Source organism: Myripristis murdjan, chromosome 18, assembly GCF_902150065.1.
Source record: "Myripristis murdjan chromosome 18, fMyrMur1.1, whole genome shotgun sequence".
NCBI lineage: Eukaryota > Metazoa > Chordata > Actinopteri > Holocentriformes > Holocentridae > Myripristis > Myripristis murdjan.
Genome location: NC_043997.1, coordinates 10294246 through 10319446, shown reverse-complemented (window position 1 = coordinate 10319446; position 25201 = coordinate 10294246). Strand labels below are relative to the sequence as shown.

Below are 25201 nucleotides of genomic sequence, written 5' to 3'. Positions count from 1 at the left end.
TAACAATCAGCACAAATGTAACAAATTAACCTCTGCTTGCAGCAGTGGTTTCTTTTTTGTATTATTTTCAGTGGAAATAATAATAATTCAAACAAAATATTAATACTCAGTTCCACTACAAGATTACCAAATGTTTTATGGAAACCATGTTAAAGGAATACTCCAACATTTGGGGAAAAATACCCTTTTTCTGACAGACTGAGACAATATGTGTATTTCAAATACACACAATACATTGTGCAAATAAAACAGCTTCAGAGTTGCTGTAACATTTATTTTTTCACTTTGATGGAGCCAGGTAAACAACTCCCATAGACTTTAAGTCTTTATGCAAAGCTAACAGGAAATGCTAACCACAGGAACTGAACCACTGGACGTACAGAGGTGAAAATGGTTTCCAACATCTTGTCTCAGTCTGGGTAAGTCAGAAAAGGGGTATTTTGCCCAAAATGGTGGACTATTCCTTCATGAGTACCAGCAAACTGACTACCAAAAAATGTATTTTTCAGTGGCAATGTCCTGTCCATTCAGTACAGATGAAGAGGATTCCTCAAGATACAGTACATGGAAAGATGTCAAACACACATAAATACATGACATAACGCAGATACAGTAGGCGACATGGTTTGCCATTAAATGGCCCAAGAGCTGAAAGCTTTTTCAACATGCTTCCAGCTGCCAAAGTCTCAGGCCTTCATTTGACCAGTCAGGATCTGGTTTAGTGTCTCATCCAAAAGACAAAGGCAGCTCCTCGACGGATTCAAGAGCCGAACAGGCATTAACCCGGTTCTATCAGTCTCCTCAATATTGAGTCAGTGCAGATGCAAAAGATGGGAGACCTGGATCAGACAGTGTCTGCAAATGATTCTTAGTGTTTGTTTTTATCTCCGTGGACCAGATGAGTGGGTTTTATCACATCAGGACAACTCATATAAGTTGTCGCCTTTGCTCATTTAAGTTCCACATAACTGGCCATGATTGCCCAAACTGCTGTATTTTGTTTCACACAGAAACAATAGCAATTATTTGCAACTACTACTGAACGCTAGTCTAGGTTTATGGGTAAAAATGCCCGTCATTCAGTGTGGGTGGACACATGTTGGACAAAGGAGGTCAGAACTGGGGAGCTGTGTGGTCTGTGTTGATGAAGTAGGTGGTGAGCTCCCCTTTGCCCTTGACGGTGATCACTCCTCGGACAGTGACGCTGTACCCCAGGCTCTCCACCACCCGGGCCGTTTCCTCCGTCACCTGGGAGCACACGGAGAGAGAGACAGAGAGAGAGAGAGAATTTTTTTTTCTCCATTCATTTATTTATTTATTCACTAGTATTTTCAGTGGAAGAAAAATCATTGGTGTGCATGCACCCCAAAATGAATACTAATGGATTTACTGCCTAAAAGCAGCAGCAAAGGAACAAATAAAAAACGTCTCAGAGCACACGCTTTTTTCAATACTCACAGAGATATGTATATTTTTTTTTATAGAGAATACAACATATTTGTGTGTTCTTTCCAAATCATATTTCCAAGTGATTTCCAGCAACATGCACCAAATTAGTTATGATTCAAGACCTCGACACTTCCACCCATCAGTCAATCCAGCTGTGTGTTGACGTCACACAACATTATATTATGTATTATGCGAATACACCATACCAATATACTATGTTTTTGTTTAGTTGTCCCTTCACACAGATGCTCATATTGCTTGTCTTTCTGAGGAAGCTTGTTTTGTATTTTTAAGTGTAAAATCAATAAACCCAAACTAAACATTCCTCTCCTCTGCTTCAGTCTTGTAAACGGCTTTTACATTAACATTCATCGCTTTAAGCCATCGAACCATTTATTTAGAAATGCTTCAACCCTGGCAGCTCCCATTATATGTTGCACTTCTGCCTCGCTCCTCTCACCTGTATCTTGTCCAGGACTCCCGTGCTGTCCATCCTGCTGGCCACGTTAACCGAGTTACCCCAGATGTCATACTGGGGTTTATGAGCGCCGATCACACCTGCGATCACTGGCCCATGGTTTATTCCTGCAGAGGGGACATATAACAAGTGGTATCAGCCCAAAAGTGCCCTGCGATACCTTATGACACATAACTGAGCATGGGAATGGCCATCATGTGCCCCAATGATAATGTTCTACCCTTTATACACTGTTAAAAAAAAAATAATTAAAAAAAAGGGAGTTCCTCAAATATCATTGCTTTTAACTCAGTTGTTTGGTCAGAGACAGTGATTTAAAAGAAAAAGTGAAAATGTGTCTCATCTCATTTTGTTAAAAAAAAAAAAAAAAAAAAACACAACATATGCATAGACAGCATAGGCTTAAATAGGTATTGTTGTTTTGATAATTTTTCACCATCTTGTCAGTGTTCATCTGGCTCAGACTCACCGATCCTCAGTTTGAAGCTGTTGAAGGAGTGTGTGTTGATCAGTTCCAGTTTGCCCATCAGGGCGATGGCAAACTCCACCATGGAGCGCACGTGACTGTAGGATGTCTCACATTTCTGTAGGGGGAGCCAGAGGCCGCGTTTAGGCTCATTTGTCAAATAATCTGTCCTTCAATCAGCTTTCATCAAGTATGATCTTTAAGCAAAACTGTTTTTAAAGTACTACACACATTAAGTTTTTGGTTTGTTTATTTGTCTGCTTATGTTCCACATCCCCACATTAACATTCATTAAGGTGTGGACCACAATTTGAAGTGATTTTATAGGGACGCTGACATAAAAAGAACAATTACGTGTAACAATTACTAGTGAATAAAATCATAGCAATTTAAGTACAGTAACCATTGTACACTTAATTGTTATGGTACCTCAATATCCCCTAAGGAATCAATTAAGTGCAATTTTATCTTATCTTAAACTTCTCCTCATTTTGCTGAGGAACCCCTGGAAGCCCCTCAAGGACCCGTGGCTGTCCCCAGACCCCACTTTGAAAACGTCGCCTTCATCTAGGCTTATATGACTACATTACAGCTGACTATTCTCCCATGTATTTTACACTCTGTGCTATCGAGACAAAATTAGTAAACAACTTTACTGATGAAGGGTTTGAGCCACTAACCTATAAGATCATTTAATACTTTAATTTATGATGAATTTTTTAGCGTAGATCAGTGGCTGAAACAGGATGAAAGGAGGCAAACCTTTCTCTCCTCGCCTGTGGCCGTGTTGGTCAACCCTGCGGCGGCCATGTAGGTGCTGCCGATGGTCTTTATCTTCTCCACTGAGCAGAACTTGGGCTTGGAGAGGAGCTGCACCACGAGGAGGATGAGAGAGTGAGGTATAGAGAGAAAGAGGGGAAAAAAGAAGAAGAGAGAGTCACTTTGAATCCCTCAATCTTGGCAGACAGGAATCTTAAACTTTCCCAGGATTAATAAAGGCCGAATGTCACATATGAATCATAAGATAATATTCTGCATGAGGGTCTTCTATGAGTCATGCACTGAAAAATGGGAGAAGTAAAAAAAAAGAAAGTAGGGAAAGCTAGAAGTAAAGTTAGCATGTGATTAAGGCAAAAAATCACTGAATGTAATAGAGATTTTTAAGTCTTTATTTTTCTTTGAAAAACAGAAAAGGAGTAACTGCCTCATCTATAATTTCACTTGTTAGCAGTGCAACTGAACTAGATCCAAGATTTTCTTTGGCACTGGCTTTTTTAAATTTTAAACCTTAATACAGGATAAAATCACTTGTCTTGATGAGTAATTAAATCGCAAGTTGTGACTTCTGCTAACTCTTTTTTTTCCTGCCCTCGTACCTCATCGAAGTCCGCTATGATCTCGTTGAGGAAGCGCAGACACTCCAGTCCGTCCCTGTTGGCGCTGCTTTCGCTGTAAAACTCTTTGAACTGAGGAACCGAGGCGAACATGACGCACACACACTCACACGACTGGCTGTAAAGGTCCTGCAAACAAAGAAATTGGAAACATGAAAAATACATACAGTGCATTTTGGCAAACTCCGCCGCCAAAAAGTAATTATTGTTCATCATGTAATAATAGCGTTGTCCACTGTGGCATCTATTTTGTGGCATGATGTCTTAAGATGCCCCATGCATGTAATGTGTTTCATGTTCATGCCAACATTTATTGTGTAGGTGTCAGTTTTTCCAAATGATGGATATATCGTTTTGTAATGAAACTCTTTCATGGGATGTAATGATCCATTGACTGAATTGATGCATCGATTATAAATTATGACGATTCAACTGAGTTCATCTGCTGAAAGGAATAGAGCGAATGAATTGCTTTGACTTCACCCTGAATTGCCATGATTTTAATGATTTTAAAGATGATCTAACATTGTGGTGATGTAACAGAAGAACATGCGTTGCAGCTTTTTCATCAATTAGTAATTCTGTTGTCTGTTTTTTTCCCATTTGAGAAGAAAAGGGATATTCTTATATTACTGCATGTTCATAAATAATCGTAATATTTGGAATAAAAGTACTGAATTGTCTCACTGATGCAAATCCTAGTTGACACACACACACACATCAAATGTAACTGTAACAAAACAACCCAAATTGGACTGAATTGCTGATAAACCAAAGATGCACATGCTGAATTTCTTTTTCTTTTTTTTTTCCAGTGACTTCTGTTACTATGAATATGACAACACCAACTTGAAATGTAGGCTACAACAGCAGCAGCTACGACAGCAGACGTGATTAGATATATAAAAGTAAACATAAGAAGACAACAACAAAAGGTTAACCAAGTCACAAAATTGATGTTTACATGGTTATGGTTTACAGGAAATCCAAAAATATGTAGCATGGATGGTGCTCAGTAGATGGGGGATGACTGTGACCCTGCCCCGCTGTTGTTGTTGTTGTTGCTGTTGTTTGTTACCTGGTTGCGAATGGTTTTGCCCATGAATAAAGAGGCGACGTGGAGCGGCAGGACGTTCTGGAGGAGGAGCTTGTTGACGTTCTCCATGGTCTCCATCTCCTCTCTCTCCGACTGGAAACAACGCTCCAACAGGAAGTCGACGCGGCAACCGAGCTCGTCCTGAGAGAGAGAGAGAGAGGGAAAGAGAGAGAGAGAGAGGGAGAGGGAGAGAGAAAGAGAGAGAGAGAGGGAGAGAGAGATTAAAACAAACATGCTTGTACATATTTGGGTCAAAGGGTAGCTTGTTGTTGTTTCAGACTTTGGGTACAAATGTGTTGAACCTAACCTACCACATCCGCATCTGCATTGGAGGACAAACACACACAAACACACACACACACACACACACACACACACACACACACACACACACACACATGCACAAGCAAGGCTAAGAGAGACATAAGCATATACACACTTCCTGTTTTTCTCCTTCGAAAACCACAGAAACAAACAATTGTGAGCACTCCTACACAAACCGGCATTTAACCCACTTACACACAAACACAAACACACACACACACACACACACACACACACACACACACACACACACACCTGTCTAGCCAGTTTGAGGCATGTGAAATAGAAGATGAACAGCCAAACCCCGGCCATGATCGTAGGTTCCTTCAGGACACCGGGCCTGTAAGAAAATGACAACACACAAACAAACACACACACACACAGACACACACACATTTACTTAGGTGGCTTTGGGGGACATTTCATAGACTAACATTCATTTCCTGGAGACTTTCCCTGACCCCAGCCATAACAACTGTGTACCTAACCTGAACCCTAACCACTAACCCCAAAAAGCAGCTTCTTTCCAAATGGGGACATGACTTTCGACCCAATTAGACAAGCCGTCCCCGATCAGCTGGTCTTATGCCTGGTGTGTGTGTGTCCGCAAAAGGAGAACAAAAGCCGACCCACACACAGTCAGAGCCATACTGTCGTCAGAGTCTCTCTTTCCGCCGTTACGTAATTCCTCAGACAAGAGGATCCTGTATCTTGGAGTCAGTGGGTCCGCTCCCTGTTCAAACCTCCTAAATAAATGATGGTGAGCCGATCCTGCAGACCAGGTTCTCCGTCTGCACTGATCGACACACAAAAGGCAGCGAAATGCAGCCGTGTAATGACCGTAGATAACAGCGAGTGAATGTGGACGGGCGGAAAGTTAGAGAGGGAAAATGCTGAGGTGGGTTTATTACTCAGCGAGTGTGCTCTGTCTGTTCAACTGAACTGATTGGCTAAAAATAAATAAGCGACACATGATATGAGGTGCTTTGTCACTTTACTTGGTGTCGTTGTAGAGCAGATCGATGAGGCAGTCGGACCTCGGGGCGTAAACGTGCAGGAAAAGGGCGAGGTAAACCACCACGGCCAGCGTGAGCAGCAGCACCTTCAGCGATAAACACGTCTTGATGAACACGACCACGCCCAGCATGGCCAGCAGGCAGCAGTACAGGTAGTACTGGAGAGAGAGAGAGAGAGAGAGAGAGAGAGAGAGAAGAAGAGGATATACAAATGTGGGCGAGATGTGTGTTGCACAAAGTTCATTCAAGGTCACATCTCATGAATGGGCTTGATTTCCTGCGATGTATTTATACATAACATGGTGAAATGCCCCTTTAAAAAAAAATGGACTCACGGGCACAGTGTAGAGTTTGAGAGCTTCCAACTCGGTCCTGTTGGTGGCGATAGAGGTACAGTTGTTTCCTGGGATGAAGAACTGAGAGCCACAAAGATATGATGAGAAGAAAGAAAGAAAGAATGACAAAACACAGAATAAATAAATAAATATCAATAAATCGCTGAAAAGATAGGTGGATGAACAGACAAATGGATTGAGGGATTTCCACATTTAACAACGTATGGAACCGAGGCGAGAAAAATATAAATAGCGGGAAAATAACTTGTAAAGGCCAAAATAAACAACGCACGTAGTTGAGGATGGCCATGAGCAGAGTGATGAGCACACAGAGAGTGATCATGAGGATCCGCAGCACCGCCCGGGTGGTGAGACCGCACGACAGGCCCGATATCCACTGCAGGTTCAGCGGCATCTTCGAGCGCCACTTCTGAAACACACACACACACACACACACACTTATTCACCTGTGCAGAGGGTAATCTACACTAAAATGAGTTTGAAGGCAAGCCAGAAGAGAGACGGTGAGACGTGAGCGTTTGATGGGTGAAGACACTTGATTTATTTTGCGTTCGCTGCATGTCAAGACAAGACTTTTACTGTGAAAAGAAAATAATTACAGACACGTTCAGTAGTTTATTTTTTTCCAATAATCTCTTCAGCTCAGCTACAAGTATGTTTGTCAGCGCTTCGTTTGGATTCAAAGAACCTCATTTGAAATTAAAGTGGAGATCCCAAGATTTCCAAAGATCCCACATCTGTCCTGCTGAATTACAGGGAAATGGGTAACATCTACATATTTTCTATTTGCTGCAATGCTGCAGCCATAAAATATCTTGGGTGTGAACATTTCACTCAGTGTAAGTGTGGCATGGTTTGAATGAATGAATGAATGAATGAATGAGGATACAAAATATGTCAATGACCTATCACAGATACTGCATATCGGTGTCATATGTTGACTGATATGTGCCAGTATAAAAACCTTTCTTTGCAGACATGCCCACCTTATGTTAATCCCATGCAGATGTTTGCATTCAGTACAAATTTGTTATTTCGCCTATTATAAAATGGCATATTTGTGCAGACTGGGGCCTAAACAGTCTTGGAGCCAGCTAAATTGGGTTTCAATGGAAAGTTGAGACTCTTGCGAATTCAATGAGCCACATTTGCTTCATGTGTGATGATGTTAGCCCCCATAGCAGCCATTTCATTGTAGTGAGACCATTTTTTCCAAACGCATTCTTTATTTAAATGGTCATCGACTGACTGATATTGAGCAGTAATGATGTATATTTAGCTTTGTAGTCATTATTTATATTCTCAGGGTTCATTTCTAGAATTGGTTGACAATGTATAATAATGGTGAATACTCTTTAAAGTTATTTGCTTAAAAAGCAGCCGACTGAGTGCCTTTGCATACTCATACCGGTGCAAAATCGGTGCATGATCCCCATAGAAAAGGTCTTTTTTCATGCAAGTTTGAAATTCACTATATCAGCTGCCATATCGGTAATTTGTGAATTTTTCCCCTCTAAAAGTTTGTCACTGTTTATTTGTCTTTACCGCTGACCTTTTCTAATTATTCATGTGGCACATCAGAGGCTCCACATGCAAAAACATATTTCTGCATATTTTTTTTCCCGCATTTTGCTTCTAAGTGTGCACTGCTGCTGTTCATTGTGACACACACATAGACACAAAAATACACACATCATGAAAGCGTGAACATCCCTTCCTCCCTCTAATATCTCATGGTATCATCATAAATCCCCTTGAGGGTCTCTTTTACCTCCAAGTATCCTGTGAAGGCAACGGACAGAAACAGCACCAGTGCGGGGAAGGTCGCACCGTAAGACACAGCCATTTCAAAGTTCCTAGGCGGGGAGAAAGGGAAGAATTACACACTTTTTTATTGCCTGTATGAGTGAGTAAGCAAACAAAGTGTGTGAGAGAGTGCGAGTAAGAAACCGGATGAGAGAGCAGGCTTGCAGCGAGTGAGAGTTTTAGTGAGTGAGTGTTTTATTTCACTTGTTTTTTGAGTTTGGGGATTCAAGGCGTCCAAGCAAAACTGGTTCATAAAGGCTGCTATCATTCCTACAACAAAGATCTTATTAATCAACCTGATAACTCATTTTTAGGTCTCAAATCAGGTCAGAGAACAATACAATTAAAAAGGATCTTGATGGATTAGTCTTAAAGTTGAAAGGCGAATAAGACAAAACCTCAATGAAATTACATGCATAAAATATGTCCAAGTTGGACTCACATTGCGGTCTCTGTGAATCGGGACCTGACCTGCACAGTAACAGACTGAGCGGGTGGAAAAGTGAAAAACAGAGAGAGAGAGAGAGAGAGAGAGAGAAAACGGGCGTTTGCATGTGTGTAAAATAATGTCAGGTGGTACTCTCACTTTTCAGAGACGAGCATCTGGACGATGAAAAGAGTCACGAAGATCAGAACGAGGCAGCTCATTGACTGGTGTAGACCTGTCACCTCTGAAATGCGGAACTGACACACACACACACACACACACACACACACAGAGTTATCGTTACATAGATTCCAACATTAAATAACACAAACGTTCATTCCAACTATGGTTAGAGAAAGCACCGTTACATGTGACATTACTGCAGCGTCTGAGCACAACACACACACACACACACATGCACACACACAATATATTCACACACACAAACGTCCTGCTGTGTGTGTGTGTGACCCTGGTTAAATCTTTGGACATCAGACCAGAGGGTGCAGCTACCTGTTTCTCCAGGCTCCAGTCATTGAACAGCAGAGTCAGCCAGTTAAGCCTTTTTCCTCTTCTCCTGATTGTCAGACAACACACACACACACACACACACACACACACACACACACACGAGGGATGGTTAGAGGATATTCAATTTCATGATAAAATCCAATAAATGAAACCTTATATTCCGAAAAGTTACTTAATTGTTTTTCTTATGATGAATACGGCTGGCGGATGTTTCATATCTCACAGATAAACAATTAATTACATTTGGAGAACAATTAATTGCACATTAGTGGATAGTAGCTGCAATTAATGATTAATGACAAATTAATTGGGATTTTATTCACAGGGAGACATTGTGCTGTGGTAACAGTGCAGCTGGTAATATTTAGGGAAGGAACAATGTTTTATGTTTTCATTACTGATGCTGATACCGGTGAGATTTTTTTTGGAACAATCATACTCCTACAACTGCAGGGGCAAAACAGGTCCAGCTTTTCATAAAGGCTTGTCTTAAGATAGTCAAGTATTTTGCTCAGTTTGAGATACCAATATTGCTTTTTAAAACTGACATTAGCCCGCTGATATATCAGGCCATCCCTAATAAATGTATGATTGTAATTGTGCTTCATAAACTTCGACGCTTGTCTTGTACGTCATGAAAAGAAACCGTGAAAATAACGCATTAAAACAAATAGCGGCAGAATTATGATGACGGCTTACCCCGCGGCATCAATTGTGTCCAGTGATCCCCGAACGTCATTATCCACAACCAAACTGGGACAAAACAACGACACGTTAGACACAGCTTCACAGAACGAGTACAAACTTTACCTGTGGGGCTTTAATTCAGGATGAATAAAGTAGGATATTATTACTAAAAGAACCAAGTCGATCCTGTATGGACGAACAGATGCAGCTCGGCCTTAATACTGCAGAGTTTGGGGTTTGATTTCAGCTACCTGAGCACATGCACGTGTGATACTGACATCACACTTAATACCTTAATCAAAAGTGTGAAAGAATCCATCATTGCTGCGCTCCTGCAAGTCATGCAAGTCCTGATTTATTCTACAGGAATGTTGTGGTAGACTAATCAAAACGTTTTTTTTTTTTTTTTTTACAAATTGTCTGACTTTTTGGGGATGCATACATTTGACTGGTGGATCAAAGCTGCAATACAATTTTGAAGGTGTAATACTGCATTCATTTCCATCAGACTCATAAATTACACCAAAACAACAAGGGGGGGATATTGAGATAAACCAACAGAGAGAATTTCTATGAGGCTACAATATGTAATGGCACTGGTTAGAAAAACAATTTTAACACAGGAGAAGGCTCACACCGAAACTCATTTAAAGAAAAAGAGAGAATAGTTTAACGACTGGAGTTGAGAATTGAAAGGGTCTCACCAGTTGGGGCTGCTCTGAGCGGGCAGTTTCTCCTGCAAGCAAACACACATACGTGTACCCATATCGTCAACAAAGCCAAGATCGCTCTTAAATACACACACAACACAGAGATGATGATGAAACTGAAGCATCCCGGAGGTCGGAGACAAACAAAATCCCCAAATTTCATCCCTGAAAAAGTCTGGGTTAAAGTTTGCAGTGTGAATAGAGATTAAAACTGCACTTCATGTTAACCTCGCGCTTTGACTACCAAGTGTGAAGATTAGTTGTGATAGTTGCAAAAATTATGCCGTAGTTGATAATCTAACCATGAAAAAAATATTGTATTACACTAAAATTGTTCATGTGATGCAGCCATTTTGAGTTGGTCTTGCTTTTTTTTTTTTTTTTTTTTTTTTTTAAATAAAGCACTCAAGTGATCGGTAGGGCTGCTGCTAATGATATGCAAATCACCAACTCATGAACTGACGGGATTGGCTGTCGGATTTGCGACGTACCAAATCCAGCTGGCCTGGGTTACATCTGAATCTCAGATTTTAGGGGCGGGCACACACACCTCCACCTTCACTAGAAGAGTGTGAAAACACCTCTTGAGTGATTTTGCACAGATTCAAGTCAGTACAGTCAAGGTCAGAAAATATAATATCAAAAATATAAGAAAAACACATTTATGAGTGGAGGGAGTCTTTGATCTTGGGCTTACTGCAAGGCCTGGGGATAATAAATTCAAATGTGAATCGAGCCCTGAGTTTATTGTAAACCAGGGATTGGACGAGCCTAAAATGCAGGAGTGAAAAGGGCTAAAGAATCAGAGATGGCTTGCAAGGTTTGCTGAGGGACTAATCAATCATACGTACTGCGGACAGCTGTGATTGGTTCACTGCAGCATGGGCAGACATGATTGGCTGCTTGGAGGGCGTGGCCCCCGGGTTGCTCAGGTCAGCAAAGGGGTTGATGGTCTGCCAGGACTGGAGGTACTGCGACATCCGGACCGACGCTCGCTGTCTGCCCGCGCTTGATGCCAGAGTGTTTATCTGAAATTGAGATGATTGAGATTTTTTTTTTTTACTATTACTGACTACTCAGCTTAATTTTTCGTGGTAACTAGTACACAAACACACACACACAAACACAGACACAGACACACGGACCTCTTTGGGCCTCCTGGTGAGGCTGTCTGTCTTGTGCGGATCGATCACCAGGTAGGTTTTCCTGCCTTTCAGGAGGGGATCCCTGCTCCCCCCGTCTCCCTCCTCCACTTGGTACGCTCCATCCAGGTGCTGCAGTGTCTCCTCTGTGATGTGGACTCGCCTGGAAATGATGCAATATTATCAACACAAGGAGTTTACATTTTTAGTATAGCATTTATCAGTAAGAAGAATAAGAATGAACTTTTTATATCACTTTTCGAAACACAGCTACAAACAATGGAACCATAATTTGAAAAGGCTAATAATGTAAAAGGTGAAAATAACATGGATTTGCAATAAACAGACAAGCACGATAATAAAACAGGTAAAAGGAATTCTATGAAAAGGTCTCTAAAATGTGTTTCGAGGCATCCTGCTAAAACAGCAGCACTGTCACCTTGCTATAATTTTTACATAGGTAGCACTAACACCTGAATTAAAATCTACATAAGTAACAGTTACTGAGTTACTTTTGAGAACAGAGAACATTGTGAAATGTGTGATCGATCACATGCAATTCAAGAATGACAAATGTTTAAACCAGATTCTTCTAGTTTCTGGTATTTGAGATTGAAAAAAAAAAATAGATATTTGGTGAGTTTATGTGGCCAAAGCTAACGGAGAGCATCCAAACTTTGTGAAGGATGTGATTTAAAATGCAGGAACTACTTCAACAAAAAATGTACTTAAACAGAAACAAAATTAGTAACAAATAAAGTACAAAGTCCAATAAAAGCTATTCAATTACAGTAACTGGAGTGCATTAATTAGCTATTTCCACTGCTACTGCAAGAAGACACATGTTGATATAATCTACTGCTTTATTTTCAAAAATGCAAACTGAAAGGACACCAATCTCACATCTCCAACACCCCATCATCATCATCATCATCATTATCACCACATTTTTTTCTGCTCCAGTTCATATGCCAGAGATGTATTCTCACCCAGGAAGGCCTCCAGACTCCATGTGATTGGCTAACGTCACGTCATGTGACCACACGTCGTACTGCCACTTCTGCAGGCCGATCACGCCGCAGAGCACGTTGCCCGTGTGAACGCCCACCCGCATGCTGATCTCGACCCCCGTTGCCTCACGCAGTTTACTACAGGGAGACACAGTTTGAGCAGAATTAGCATTATTAGAGTTAAATTTACATCACATATTAACAAATTACAAAGTTGTTGTAATTTGTGCTTTGTAAAAATATTCAGACCACTTGACTTTGGTGTCCCATTGTGTATCCCAAAATGCTCCATCATCTATAATGCCATCCATAAATGAACAATTTATTCCTAGATTTCCAACAGAGTTTCCATTCCACTCAGTGAAGAGACTTACTTTGTTAGCAAGAAAGCTAATAAGTTAATAAATATAAAAGAACAAAATTCAAAGGAAATCATTGTTCACCACCGCTAAACACAATCTAAAAATTACATCTGAGCTACAGATGATAAGAAATGTTGGACAAATTTCTGTGTGCAACATTTTAGCTCAAATGAGGGGTTGCAAAGCAGATTTTTAATCATTTGTTTTCACTTTGATAGAGGAGTTTTCGTGACTAAACTGCTTTTTGAAAAAACAAAATATGGAGAAGGTCAAGAGGTTTGAACACTTTGGAAGGACGTTTTCTGTTTTGTAGTTTTTATCTCAACAGCACACAAATTCTGTCCTATTTGTATATCACTTTAAGAGTTTGTGTCATGGGAACTGTAAAAGTTTCCTTTTTGTTTACAACTGGTTGATGAAAAACTAGAAGACAGATGCTCAATTTGCAGCCTTTGAAGTTACACGTCAGATCAGTGACGCTGCGTCGATTAGCAAATGAGTAAAAAAATACCAGAACATCAGCAAAAAATTGCAAAAAACAGAAAAACTGCACAAAAACATACCAAAGAAACCCCTGAAAATAAGCAAAAATTATTTCAAACATTTACAAGAAAGCTATATGCATAATTATTAGACTTGCATATTTAAACGTCAGGTAAGTGAAGCTGGATCGACCTCAGTTGCAGTTAAATAGTTGTGAAAGTGAAAGTGAAAGGCTTGTGAAATGATTCTGGAATATGTTTGTCGTGTTTAATATTTGTCAGCAAACGTCCCCGAATTCAACGGTGCAGTGCACAGCGCACAGAGCCATAACATTACCGACATTTTCCATGTTACACTTCTTCCACGTTGTGCAGCTGTGTGCGCTCAACCAGCATTACAGGGAAGAGAAGTGAGTGTGCAAAAGCGCGTTAGTCCACTGCACCATGAGGAAGTGATACTGAGTGAAAAGACATGCAAATAAGTGAGCATACAGCCTGTATCCATTTACCTTATTTTACTTTAAAATAACTTATCGCCAAGTTGACAAAAAGAGAACGGCGTAATGCAGATCACAGCAAAAACAAGTGGAGAGGACTTTGGCTTATTATTGGTTGATTTATCATTTATATTTTATTATGTTTAGACATTTAATTCAGCACGTATGCACTTATTGCATTTACTCTTTTATACATGGACCTGTGGAATTTCAATTTAAATGAAAAATCGCATAATATCAGTGATTTTAGATGGTGGTGACGTCATTTCTCACCAGATCTTAGAGAGGAACATTTGGAAAATTTAATGTAGGAAGAAGAAGGAGAAGCAGAAGAAGGAGACAACAGATCCAGTTAGGGAAACCAGAAGAGTCCGGAGCAGAATTAATGTCACTGATTCAAATGTTAACGATCAATATAAGGAAAAATGTGCGTCAGAGAAACTGACTTGATGGCGGTGCACATGTCCAGCCCCATCTGAACACAGTTCCTGGCGTGGGTCGGGATGGGGTCGGGCAGGCCGGACACACAGTAGTAGCAGTCGCCCAGGATTTTGATGCGAAGACACTCGTTCTTCTGCGGGGAGATTTCAAAACAATGACGAGGTGTAAGCTGAGGTTTAAGAGGAGGAGCTGCTTTGAAGGCATAAATAATCCCAGCGGTTGAATTCATCCTGCCTCCGAGTGCCAATCGGAAACACTGCATTTACCGTATTAACAAGTTAAGCACAAGCACATGAACGCCCCCTCAAACCAAGCAAGGACGTGCCAAACCATAAAATATCCCTGCTTTATATTATATCATTGACTTTGAGATAAATAATAATCATTAAAATCATTAAATCATTAAAAAAGACCCCATGTTTTTTAACAGCATCTTTAAAGAGATGCAGCATATTCTTATGGGACATTTTTTTTTTCGATGAGTAAAATGATTTGTCATATGCTTGCTTTTTATTATACAATGGGCCTTAAATAAAAAAAAAAAAATGAGTCACTGGGAGCCAAACATGTGACATCATCAGTTATGGACATCTGTGCCTGTTTAAATTTTCTTTGTTATGACACCCTGATGAAGGCAAACTGCCAAAACATGGTGATATAAATAAAGACGTGTGCAGCCCTTCTAAATATAACTATTTGGATCAATAACTATAATCTGCTGAGGAGATGCCTCCTAATCTAAAAAAACAAGACTTAACACTCTTTTCATGGATGTTTGAAATTAAGATAAAAAAAAAATTAACTAGGTTTGTCCACTGAAATGTTCCTTTTTATCTCTATTAATCATTGGTCAACCTCAAAGGTGAAAGATTATCATCAGCATTATTTTCTTCTCACATCTTAAGGTCAAGTGCATCGCTCTATCACTTAAAGCTATTTTCGTCGCTGTGTTTGAGAGTCTTTGCCAAACTCAACGTGAAAAACAGCTTCATCTGGGGCTGAATGTGACGAGGCGCTCACCTTGGCGATGTCATCGAACCTGCCAAAGAGCTTGTTGAGCACAGCGACCAGCTCCTCCGGTGAGCAGGTGCTTGCCAGCTTGGTGAAGCCCACAATGTCTGCATACAGGATACTACACACACACACACACACACACACACACACACACCAACATGTTCGACAGTATTAGTTCAGCAGCATATTAAGCATTAACACCTAGGATCGATGTGCCAATCAGTGAGGAGTCAGCAGTGTAGATTAAAAATACCACAACTTTTGGTATTCATTGTCATTGCTTCATCATCACCTTTTATGCACATAATCAATATTTATCTGGCATGACAGACACACACACACACACACACATCAATGACGCAGCCAAGGAGTGTGTAGGTGGGTGGGGGGCACGGCCACCCTGATACAATACACATTCATTCCCAGAGTGTCAAATACCAACTTTTAATCACAGCCCTTCGCGTCTTTCGTGCTTTTAGTGTCACGTGGTGAGGTTTAGGTATAAAAAACATCTTGTTAAGGTTAGGATACGGTTCCTGGTCCCAGTCTGGGTCACGTGCAAAGGCGAGACGTATCCTCTTGGAAATCAATCTTGCAGCCCCTGCTTTGGGATCCTGTGGCAAATGTCTCCCTAGCCCGACTTTCTCGCTCTTGATACTGCGTCACCACCCACTGTGTCTCTATACTGGCGCCAAAAGGTGTTTCTGGCTGCTAATGAGCGCCTTTTGCATCAGTATCAGATGCAGAAGGACATGACCAAACATTGGTATCTGATGCCCAAGGGCTGCCCAAGCTTGGAAGACATTACAACACACATCAAAACTTCACCTGACGTCTTTGTGCTGCCGTATGTAGAGGCTGTGGAAGTTGTGGAAGCTGTGTCCTTTCTCCTCTTGGCCCTTGGACAGCCTGTTTACCACTTCCGTTTTCAGCTCCATGGCGATGTACCGTGGCAACACTGACAGGAGGAGGTGCTCCTGTCACCGTGGGAACAGAGAGGACAGGCGTATTGCCGCAGAAAGTTCAAGCACTCGTGCACTGGGTCATCGCACCGCTGACCCACACAATCTGTTTTCACAAAGGTTGTAACGGAAACGGGCGGCCATCAAAAGCCCCCCTCGAAACAAAGCCGTATTTACCCATCGGATCACGTTTCATCTTGTTTACTTACAGTGAACTGTGTCCATTTTGATTTGCCTGGTCTATTGCTGCTGGGTTTCAGACCAGTGAATGATTAATCTGTTGACCTAATAGCTAGTAAAGCATACAGTAACCAAAACCCCAATCTACACACAAAGGGCCCTGAGAATAAAGAGACATTTCACTGATTTGTAAAAACCCAGCAGGGTGAGATAACTGCACTTCTTTTCCGATGCAAATCTCCAATAAACTGTTGACGCAAGTTTAGTGATCCAGCTTGTTAAGCTTTGTTTCTTTGTTTTTTTTCATTTAATTCCTGGAAAACGCCATAATAACATTGAAAACCAGCTAAATTAAGTCATAACATTGCTAAAAAAAAAAATAAGATGGCTTATTTAGAAAGGGATTTTGATTCAAATCGTTTTTTTTTTTTTTTTTATTATTATTATTATTATTATTATTATTATTATTATTGTTATATTTGTTTGAGCTCTCAGCTGAACTGCAATGACCCAGGATGAGCTGAGCAAATAAAGCCTAAGCTCAAATCAGCGTGACCTCTGTCCTCTATTGAAGCTCAGTGTCATCCCGCTATTGAGCCCAAGTGAGTGTTGAAACCTGTTGGTATTTCTTTATCTCCTTTTTGGAGCGTATGTCGCTGAACTCCTCTTTCTTCTGGTTGGATATCCTGAGAGCGTGCTCGGTCATCCACAGGTGGAAAATCCCAACGCAGTTCACACACAAAAACAGCACGGCGTTGGCCACCAGCTGAGGGCGAAGGCGGGGAGAGGGAGGGAGTGTAATGTTTACAAATAAGAAGAAAAGAGAGGAGAGAAGAGGAGAGGAGGAGATTCTTGGTTACTCACACTTAAAAATACGAAAAAACAGACATGGAAAGTTAAATAATGCAAAGAGTATCATCCTTAATCACAGAAAGCTGTAGGCCTGAGCATCTAAATACAGTGTTTCCCCTATTCACACTAGAGAAATTGCAAATTGTATTTATTTTATTGACATGCAAATGAACGGGTTTTTTCCACTGAAGCTCTGAATGGCACAACTATTTTTTTTTTAGTGATCAGTGGTATTTTTCATTAGAAGAACAATACACAAGGGTTACTGTTGGTGTGGTGGGGGTGGTCAGCGGTAACACACAGGTATCTCTTGTGAACACGATTTGTTTAAATGTTTTCTGTATCTCTACACCGCTTCTGTAATACCGGAAACCAGACGGTGGTGCTTATGATAACACCAGATGTGGTAATTTTCCACAAACCGGCGAAGAGTAACGAACATTATTTGCATTTTTTCAGTGGAACATCAAAACCCTGCTGCGCAAAAAAACCCACAAAACACTATTGTGCTGGCCGCCCTAAAGTGCACACCTCATATTTGAATAAGGCCGTTTTTTTTTTTTGACACATGCAAAAGTGTATGTGTGCTCCTCTTTATAAAGCTGCTGCTCTTTTGCAAGACTTTGCCTACGACATTTCCATTCACAATGTTGCTGGTATTTGTGTTGCAGTTGTGTTGTAAAACGATCCAGCACGGCTATATTTATAAATTACAGGAGGGACATTCATAAATGGCAAGAACTTGGACATCTGGAGTGTGAAAGTGTGTGCTCTGCAAAGTTTAATGGCTTTATCAGTGTTGTCTGGTTGCATGTGTGCATACAAGTGCTGACAAAATTTAATGGTGTTTTGCTGGGAGCTAAATCTACACTTTGTCCCTACCTGCACGGCCAGGTCTGGTGTCTCCGGGCTCGTGACGGCCACGTAGACACTGATGATGATGATGTGAGAGACGCTGGTCCCTATCCCCACCATGAGGGCCCAGGCCAGGGAGAGAGGCAGCACCGTGTACACACTAAGAGAGAGGAAGAGGAAGAACGCAACCTGGGACGGGAGGAGAGCGAGGGTGAAAAGGAGACAAGGCACAAAGAAAGTCATTACACTGGTAAAAATATAAATAACACCATAAATCACTATAATAACCATAACTCACTACATGGCAGCAGTTGATGCAAATAACTGATAAAGAAACCAGAAGGAAGTTCCTTCATGCGTATAATGGAAACGACAACAACAACAATAATGATAACAAATTAAACTTTCAAACTTAAAATGCAGCTCAACGTGCCTCACAAAAAATTATAAAAACATTCGTAGGGATGTGCAATGGAAGCTTATAAACAAAAACACAAAAATAAAACTGAAACATAAAATAAACTAAAATTCAGCAACAGGGGAACGATTCATTTAAAAGTGACAATAAAGGGATGAGACAGTAAAGAAGAAAAAAGACAGAAAACAATAATAGCAATAGTGTATAGTTTTCAAAGTGCATAATGGGAGATTTACAATGCAGGTACGACATAGCAGTTTCAAATCAAACACATTTTCAGTGCAGTAAATACAACTTTAACTTAATTCTGAATCCTAAGTGACTTTTTTTTTTTTTGACTCACTCACAGCACGAAAAATAAGACGAGATTTGAATAACAATTATTGACATTATCATGTTGACAAACTGAAAGTCTGGCAAAATCTGTAGAAAACATCCCTAATGGTTTATGAATGCGGACAGCAAATTTGAAAAGATGTGAATGAACAGTATTTGAGTTATCTCGTTCACAACCAGGATCTGAGATGGTAGACGTGGTGGTGATTGAAGTCTGTGATGTATGCATTTCATATTTATGGTCAAATTTGTTTTGAAACCCATGTTGCCTTGGTAAAAACAGACCCTCAGCGCCTCGTTTCTCACCTGCTCCCAGGCAGACACAGGCCCTCCGGTGAAGATGAAGACTATAGCGGTGATGTACAGCGTCACCCAGACGAACAGGGCCAGGGCGCCGCCACAGCGCCTCACCGTGGCGAGCCACGGCAGGCAGACGAGCAGGACAGTGCTCAGGCAGAGCACCACACACACCACCGACAGAGCACCTACATGGACGTCGATGTTCTGCAGGTAACAAGACACAGCAATAGATCAGTGCAGGGACCCCCGTGTGAAGTGATTTTGCTCCACTGGTTTGGTTTGGTTTCTTTATTTACACATATAAAAAAAACTTTGCAAAAGATAGAAAAATAAAATTAGCAGGGAAATGTGAGGGAGAATTGCCTAGAAACCCTCAAGAGGCTTGAAAAGTGACATAATCTATTCTCCATACAGCCACAGCTAGATCTTAAAGCTAAAGCTTAATAGGAGAAAGAAGTGAGCTTTCCCTCTTCTATGCTGGATTTGTACATGTATGTTTGTTTGACATCGCTGCAAATCACTAAGTCTACAAAGAATGCCCAGGTCTTTTGTTTTTAGAGGGTGCTGCTGAAACCTGAGAGCTAATGTTTCTGTTTTAGATCATGGATTATTTCCCCCTGTTTACCAAAATTGTAGCTGTACTAAGAAAGTCCATCAGTGACAACAGAGTATTAACTTTTGGCTTTCAACTGCTTCCCATAAGCAGGAGTATATCTCCCCGGTACAAGATAGTCCCTCGGGCCAGCTGAGACAAAAAAGAGCCATGTGTAAATGTGTACTCTCAGATTAGGAATCTGTGCCCACAGATCTGCCTGTAATTCACAAATCTGTGAGCATGGATTCATAATCTGAGGGCATAGATTATGAATGTGAGACCATGGTTTGTAAACTGTGTGCACTGATTTCTAAGCCAAGAGTTTAGATTCTCCCTTTTTTTCTTCTCTGTATCTCACCGTCCTTCCGTGACTTTCTGTCAGTTTTAGATGTCATTTTAAAGTCTTATCATCTGTTTTTAAAGCACTTCATGAATTGTCTCTGAACATTGCCCCATCAAGCTCACTCAGGTGCTCAGACCAGTCACATAATCTCACCTACACCTACACCTCCAGTGACTCTTTAAAGCACATCTCAAACCCATTTCTTCTTCCTGCCTTTTGTCTGCACTTAAATTATCTTTGACAGCTGTGTTTTGCCTGTTTTTTTCCATGTTATCTTCCCTCTTCTGTACTCTACTGATCTTTGTGAACTCCTTACACCTTGTTTGACTTCCATTATGTTGTCTGTTCTTTATTTATTCTAGAAAAGTTTAGATGGCACTTTAGTCAGATAAATAAAGCTGACTTGGTTGGAGTGAATCATCCACAACGTATCGACACATTCTCTGAGAGAGGCAGGAAGCACAGGACGCTCTCTGACGACTCCTGAGAACTGGATTTCATCTCAAAGAGACTAAATGATCTGACACACCATGGGGGACGACCAGTGTGACGGGACGTACATGCACATACACAAAAAGGGATAATCATTTTCACCCCAGGATGGCAGCTGTCACCCCGGGGTGACTTCAGCTCTGCTTGGGTTGAGTGCTGGTGGCCTTAAGAGGAGCGACTCACAACAGCTGATGTTACCGTGACAACAAATAAACCGGTATTATACTAGTATTAGCTGGCTAAATAAATTAATTAATCGCTACGATGTGCTGGGTTGCTATGGTTACGCTGTTCTCAGTAGCCTAGACGTTAAATTTGAGAAAGTGCAAATTGATTATACTGGAATAAACAACAGGGACTGGATTGAATTTGACTTCAGTGGATGTGGTGGTGGTGGTGGGGTGTTATTATCATTGCATATGGCTAAAAATATCACAGCATTACAAATGATATATCGGCCAAAGCCTAGTATTTTTACCATCAGTAGCATCAACACAAGTTGGGTTTTTATTCTACTGTAGCCTTAACCTGTATGTTTAAATAATTTAAACTCTTCAAAGCCAGATCACATTATCATACCCTTGGGTTTACTGTAAGAGCAAGACCGTTCATACCAGTCCTCTAATTTGATAGCTGACACAGACAAACTCTGATTTCAGTTCCATCGTTCATTTCACCAAACAGAGTCGGGGTCGCTGGGCTCAAACCAGGTGTTTAAAAAATGAGCATTTAAAAAAAAAAAAAAAAAAAAAAAAAAAAAAAAAAATTGTATACTGTTATTGTGCTTTGTTTTCTGCTTGAAGGCTACAGGATGATGTTCAGTGGTGGAAAAAGTGCTACAAGTACTTTGCTGAGGCTTTGCAGTTTCTTTGCTGATATTTTACTGCAGTAGAATTACTGCTGTAAAAGTAAAAGTAAAAAGTTGTTCATTTAAAATGTACTCAGTAAAAGTGACTGAGGTCCTTTTTCAAAACAGTAACTAGGTGATCTTTTCGATGCAGTTATAAATGGATGAGAGAACATATTTCAAACTACATTCTTTTAAAGGGGCATTACGCTAAAAATGAAGTGAGGACCCTGTAGACTCAACTGACAAATGTGGAATAAGCATGTCATTATGATAGTTGAGTCTACATGGTTCTCCTCATCAGGCCAACTCACTGATATTTTTCCCCTTTTTATCCACACTTATTAATTTTTTTTTTTTTTTTTGGCCAGCTGACTCTAAATGGTCCTCGCTTCCATCGACCATGTGCAGTTTTTCGTCGCGCAGCTTTTTTTGTGAAATTTAGAAATGACAAAGCGCAGAACCAACAAAGCAGAGGCAGGTTCCTCTTCTCATCTTTGCTGAGCTTTTATTGTGAAAGGTCCCACATTCTGTCACTGGCCATTTGTTCTCATTGATGGGTCTGATTCAAAATACAGTGAAATACAATAGTCAAGCAAAAATGTACTTAAGTAAAAGTTACTGACATAAAAAAAAAAAAACACTCAAAAAAGTAAAGTACACAAAAACGCTACTCATTTACAGTGATGTGAGCAGACGTAGTTACTTTGATCTTTGCCGATGATGCAGTCAGTGATCTTACTCTGATGTAGCCTAAACACACAGTTTCTATTTACTTACTGATGTTTACACAGGGTTTTTAAATAAATCAGTGTGTGCTGAGCAGTGGTTCTGTGTCGAGAATCTCTGATTTTTACAGGTACTAGTACTCAGTAGTCGAGTTGTGAAAAAAAAATTCAGGGGGATGTTCAATTTTTTTCACTTGATGAAAAGTGAGGATGGCAGTTTTACAGGGGGGATGATTCTGACCGTTTTTATTTCAGGGGGGATGCCATCCACCCTCATCCCCCCTCAACTCGAGTACTGCTAGTACTGACTAACAAAGTTTTGGTGTTGTGAAATCTCACCCTTCCAGTGGTGGGGATGAGGATGATGATGGCCACACAGAAGGCCATGGACAGCAGCAGCCCGGGCAGCATCGCCGGCGTTTCCTCCACACACTGCAGAAACGCCCGGTGAACCGCCCGGTAGCAGCAGCACGCGCCTTCGCTCACGCTCCGCCTGGACCTGGTGCTTCGCCCGTCCTCATCGCCGACCCCCTCGTCCAATGTGAAGCGGCTGCTGTCCCCCATCTGGGTGAGGGGCACGCTGCAGTGGGACGAAACATCTGGGTGTGTGCCTCTCTGGTCGCAGAGGTGGTCTTTTTCTTTCGATTTATCAGCGTCGGCCTCTGTCATGTCTGCTCTGAAATCGGCTCTGCTATTGTCCGAGCTCGGTTTGGCGCTGCTTTGAGACTGCCTGTAAGCATCCATGGTCAAGTCAGAGCTGCTGACAGGAGAGGGGGGGTTGCTCTTTTCAACAAAGCCTTCATCGAGTTTTAAACAGTCATCATCGCAGAGGTCAGAGCTGAAACTGGTGCAGCAGTAGTCGGGGCTGGACTTGGTGCTGCTGTAGTCCGAGTCTTTGGAGTCGCTGCTTTCCGATGAGGTAGCGTTCTCCTGCCGTAGCCTATCAGAGGCTGTGTTGCCCGGAGCGTCATCCATAGCGGGCGGGGTCACACATGTTCCCCTGAGAGGCGACTGGAGCTTGAGAGGCTCCGGGGCGAGCGCTGTTTTAGCCACGCCTACCTCTACGCAAACCACGGGCTGGTCGAGTCCTGATTGTTTTTTTGGCGCGGCGACATCACAGACGTCAACGGTGATGTCACTGCTTTTCGTGGTGTTGTCATTTCCCTGGAAGATGTTGACATCACGGTTTTGTGTGTCCTTTGTGAGGGCGGTGTCAGTCAGATCCTTGAAGTTGCCCCCGGCGCTGCTGCTCTGCCCTTCACCCGGGCCAAACACTGTATCCGGCTTCACCGAGGCTTGCGTCGCCTCACCCTCGGCCTTTTCCTTCTCCAGAACACCTCGAGAGTCGCCCTGCATTTTGTGACTTTAACAGGTTTGGAGGATGTCCCTGTTATTTCTGCCCGTCTTTCTCTGTCAGATTTCCAGTCAGGCGCTCTAGTCGTCTGTCTGTCTCTGCATCAGGTTCTCCAGGGCAGCTCATTACCTGCCTGGCTTTGAATTTTCACTCTCTCTCAAAAACTGAACACACACCTTACTGAATGCTTGTGTTTTTGTTTCTGTGCAAGAGAAAAAAATCTACCTCTACACACAAACAAGATTCAAATTGATTCAAATAAATAAAAATCTACAAAACCTGATGAAGTGAGACCACTGTAGAGAGAGTCCAGCTCCTCAACAACGAAAAAGATATCCAAAATAAAACACAAACAACAAAGATCCTAGAAAAAATAATGCCAGCGCTGACAAAAATGATGATGACGACTCTTTTGATTGTCCCTGTAGTCACACAGATCCGTTATGGGCCCAAGGATTGCTGATAAGAAATCTTAAATCACTGCAAGTTCCCCTTTGACAAGCGTTACTCCATATCGTAAAGGTCTCTGTGAAAACACACAGATAAACAATTAGATAATTCAGAAACCAACGCAATCAACTCAAAACAGAGAGGAAAAATGAAAGAAAAGAAGGAAAACACACACATTCACTGAACACTGACTGTCTCAGCTTGTGTTCCTGGTACAGGCACAACAATAAATCACATGGTTTTAATACCATTTTAATGACAAACTTCTCCCAGCCATTTCCCCATTGCGTAAAAACTTGTTAGTCTGGATGAAGCCTCCTCCCCAGTGAGACACACACACACACACACTCATGCACACACACACACACACACACACACCTATAGCCAGAAAAAGACACACACACACACACACACACACAGTGCATGTCAGCACACACTGTTCAGATGTTCGCTGGAATGACAGGACAGCGACGCACCCAAAAAATTTTGTCCTGCATGTCTCCACTCCCTTAGTGCTTTGCTCCTCTCACTCTCTCTATGGCTCACTTTTCGCTTTTGCTTTTTCCTCTCTCCACTTATGGTCACCTGATTTGCTTAATTTCGAGGATTTAGCCGGTCAACCTTACACCACACTGTAAAAGTCTTCTGCAAAGTACTACAACATTCTGGTTTCTTTTCTACACCCTAAAAAAAAGAAAAAAAAGAAAGGGTTTGTTTTCAACACTGCATTATTAGAGTCAACACACATTTGTGACTCAGCATGTGTAAACGACACCACATTAACCCAACACAGTAAAATAT

The 25201-nt window shown here is 41.4% G+C and overlaps 1 protein-coding gene across 1 annotated transcript; it reads right to left on the bottom strand.

Annotated features, from left to right (window-relative positions):
• Positions 1-398: 398 nt before the first annotated feature.
• On the bottom strand, positions 399-24325 carry LOC115376858 (adenylate cyclase type 4). The gene is made up of 25 exons (XM_030076667.1): positions 22936-24325; positions 19598-19795; positions 18565-18726; positions 17447-17596; positions 16517-16665; positions 15695-15806; positions 14680-14807; positions 12872-13030; positions 11886-12045; positions 11592-11768; positions 10735-10766; positions 10043-10096; positions 9326-9389; positions 8972-9069; positions 8351-8435; positions 6851-6988; positions 6559-6639; positions 6206-6381; positions 5463-5547; positions 4866-5024; positions 3770-3916; positions 3156-3263; positions 2397-2511; positions 1910-2034; positions 399-1248 (listed from the first exon to the last, which is right to left on the bottom strand). Exons 1-25 carry the CDS (start codon positions 23950-23952, stop codon positions 1114-1116), a joined length of 4014 nt encoding a protein of 1337 aa, XP_029932527.1. The 5' UTR covers positions 23953-24325; the 3' UTR covers positions 399-1113.
• Positions 24326-25201: the final 876 nt, after the last annotated feature.